Consider the following 1908-nt stretch of genomic DNA (forward strand, 5'->3'; position numbering starts at 1 on the left):
TGGGGAAGGAGGCACCGCCGCCCCATGTCGCAGTCTGGGGGTGGCTCAGTCCTCAGCAACCAGAACTACGGCCATAACGCTCCTCCAGGGCAAGGAGCCCGGATGCGGGGCGTTGCCAAGGGTGTCTTGCCCAGGCTGCGGGAAAAGAGAGGGGCGGGAGCCGGGTGGGGGCATCGCGATCCAGGCCACGGCGGCAATTCGCCCTCTTCGAGTCCCTCCTGTTAGACGCAAGGTGGGAAAAGGCACAACATGGCAACGCCATGCACCTCCCACGGTGGGCAACTCACTGCCGGTGAACGCCAGACCTTGGCAGTTTCCAGACCTTCGGAACCGGAAGCGGAGCCTGGGAGCGCGCCCGAGAGGGCGTGAACGGGACCGCTTTCCCGGAAGTGCTTGCGGCCTCGGCCCAGCGAGCTGCCCTGCGGTCCCTCGTTTCCTAATCCGGGCAGCGCCGCGGGAGAGAACTTTACCTTGGCTACACTAAGTTCTCAGTGCCACTCCCTAGCAGGGCGGGACCGTGTTTAGGCCCTGTGATCCCGCGGTTCGTAGTAGCGCAAGGCGCAGAGTGGACCTTGACCCGCCTAGGGCGGGAAAAGAGTTTGACCCGCCCGGTCCCAAAGAGCAGAATGGACGGGCTCCTAAATCCCAGGGAATCCTCTAAATTCATCGCAGAAAACAGTCGGGATGTGTTTATTGACAGCGGAGGCGTACGGAGGGTGGCAGAGCTGCTGCTGGCCAAGGCGGCGGGGCCAGAGCTGCGCGTGGAGGGGTGGAAAGCCCTTCATGAACTGAACCCCAGGGCGGCCGACGAGGCCGCGGTCAACTGGGTGTTCGTGACAGACACACTCAACTTCTCCTTTTGGTCGGAGCAGGACGAGCACAAGTGTGTGGTGAGGCACAGAGGGAGAACGTACAGTGGGTACTGGTCCCTGTGCGCCGCCGTCAACAGAGCCCTCGACGAAGGTTGGTGCCATACTCGCTGTCGGACCTAATAGCCTTTGAGGTTTCCATTTACTTGGGGAGCGTGTAGCGGGATTCCAAGGAGCGGGTTGGGAGATGGAATAATGGGAAGCGAACCTGAAGTTCGTTGCAAGTCCTGCTTAAAATAGAAGTATGAAAAGGGGCGTATTTTAGTGGGAAATGATGTTAATATTTATCATTGCAGCATAAAAGTTACAGTAGCATAAGTCAGTTTTATAAAGAATGCCATTTGAATGACACCTGAAGAACAAAAGGACCGATGTTATAAAGCAATTTACTCGAAATACATCTGATGTAATATTGCAGTAGTTAGAAATGGGTGAATAAGCACAGATGAACAAGTAGAAAATGAGAGTTTTGCTTTAGATTTTCTATTCATCCACTTTTGGTGCATTCCTATAACATTCATTTGGTTTCATATTAATTCCATGTTGTAAAAGCAAGGGTTTGATGAATATAAAAGTATGACATTGGTCCTCTGAATTTTATTTTTTTCACTAAAGGGATACCAATAACTAGTGCCTCGTACTACGCGACAGTGACCCTGGATCAGGTTCGGAATATACTTCGTTCTGACACAGACGTGTCCATGCCTTTAGTAGAAGAGAGGCATCGGATTCTCAATGAAACCGGGAAAATTCTGCTGGAGAAGTTTGGAGGCTCTTTTCTCAACTGCGTCCGAGAAAGTGAGAATAGTGCGCAGAAGTTAATGCACCTGGTGGTTGAAAGTTTTCCTTCTTACAGAGATGTGACTCTGTTTGAGGTGAGTTGCTTCTGTTGGGGATTTAAGAAGTCTTAATCATCTCAGAGTTAACTCTTTTACTTCCAGAACTCATTTTGAGAATAAAAACTTAAATTCCTTGTGGAAGAAACTAACAAAATTAAGTAGTGTTTCAAAGTCATTTCTTTTTTTTTTTTTTTTTTTTT

General features: G+C 50.5%; 1 protein-coding gene across 1 annotated transcript in view; it reads left to right on the forward strand.

The window, feature by feature from the left end:
• Positions 1-385: 385 nt before the first annotated feature.
• Positions 386-1908, forward strand: part of LOC105541636 (chromosome unknown open reading frame, human C9orf64) — a 15861-nt gene continuing 14338 nt past the window's right edge. Inside the window, exons 1-2 of the mRNA XM_011982756.1 lie at positions 386-963; positions 1485-1744. Of these exons, the coding sequence (XP_011838146.1) occupies positions 627-963; positions 1485-1744 (597 nt within the window). The 5' untranslated portion in view covers positions 386-626. The remainder of the gene's footprint in view (positions 964-1484; positions 1745-1908) is intronic.

This window comes from Mandrillus leucophaeus, unplaced genomic scaffold (genome assembly GCF_000951045.1).
Source record: "Mandrillus leucophaeus isolate KB7577 unplaced genomic scaffold, Mleu.le_1.0 Scaffold242, whole genome shotgun sequence".
Lineage (NCBI taxonomy): Eukaryota > Metazoa > Chordata > Mammalia > Primates > Cercopithecidae > Mandrillus > Mandrillus leucophaeus.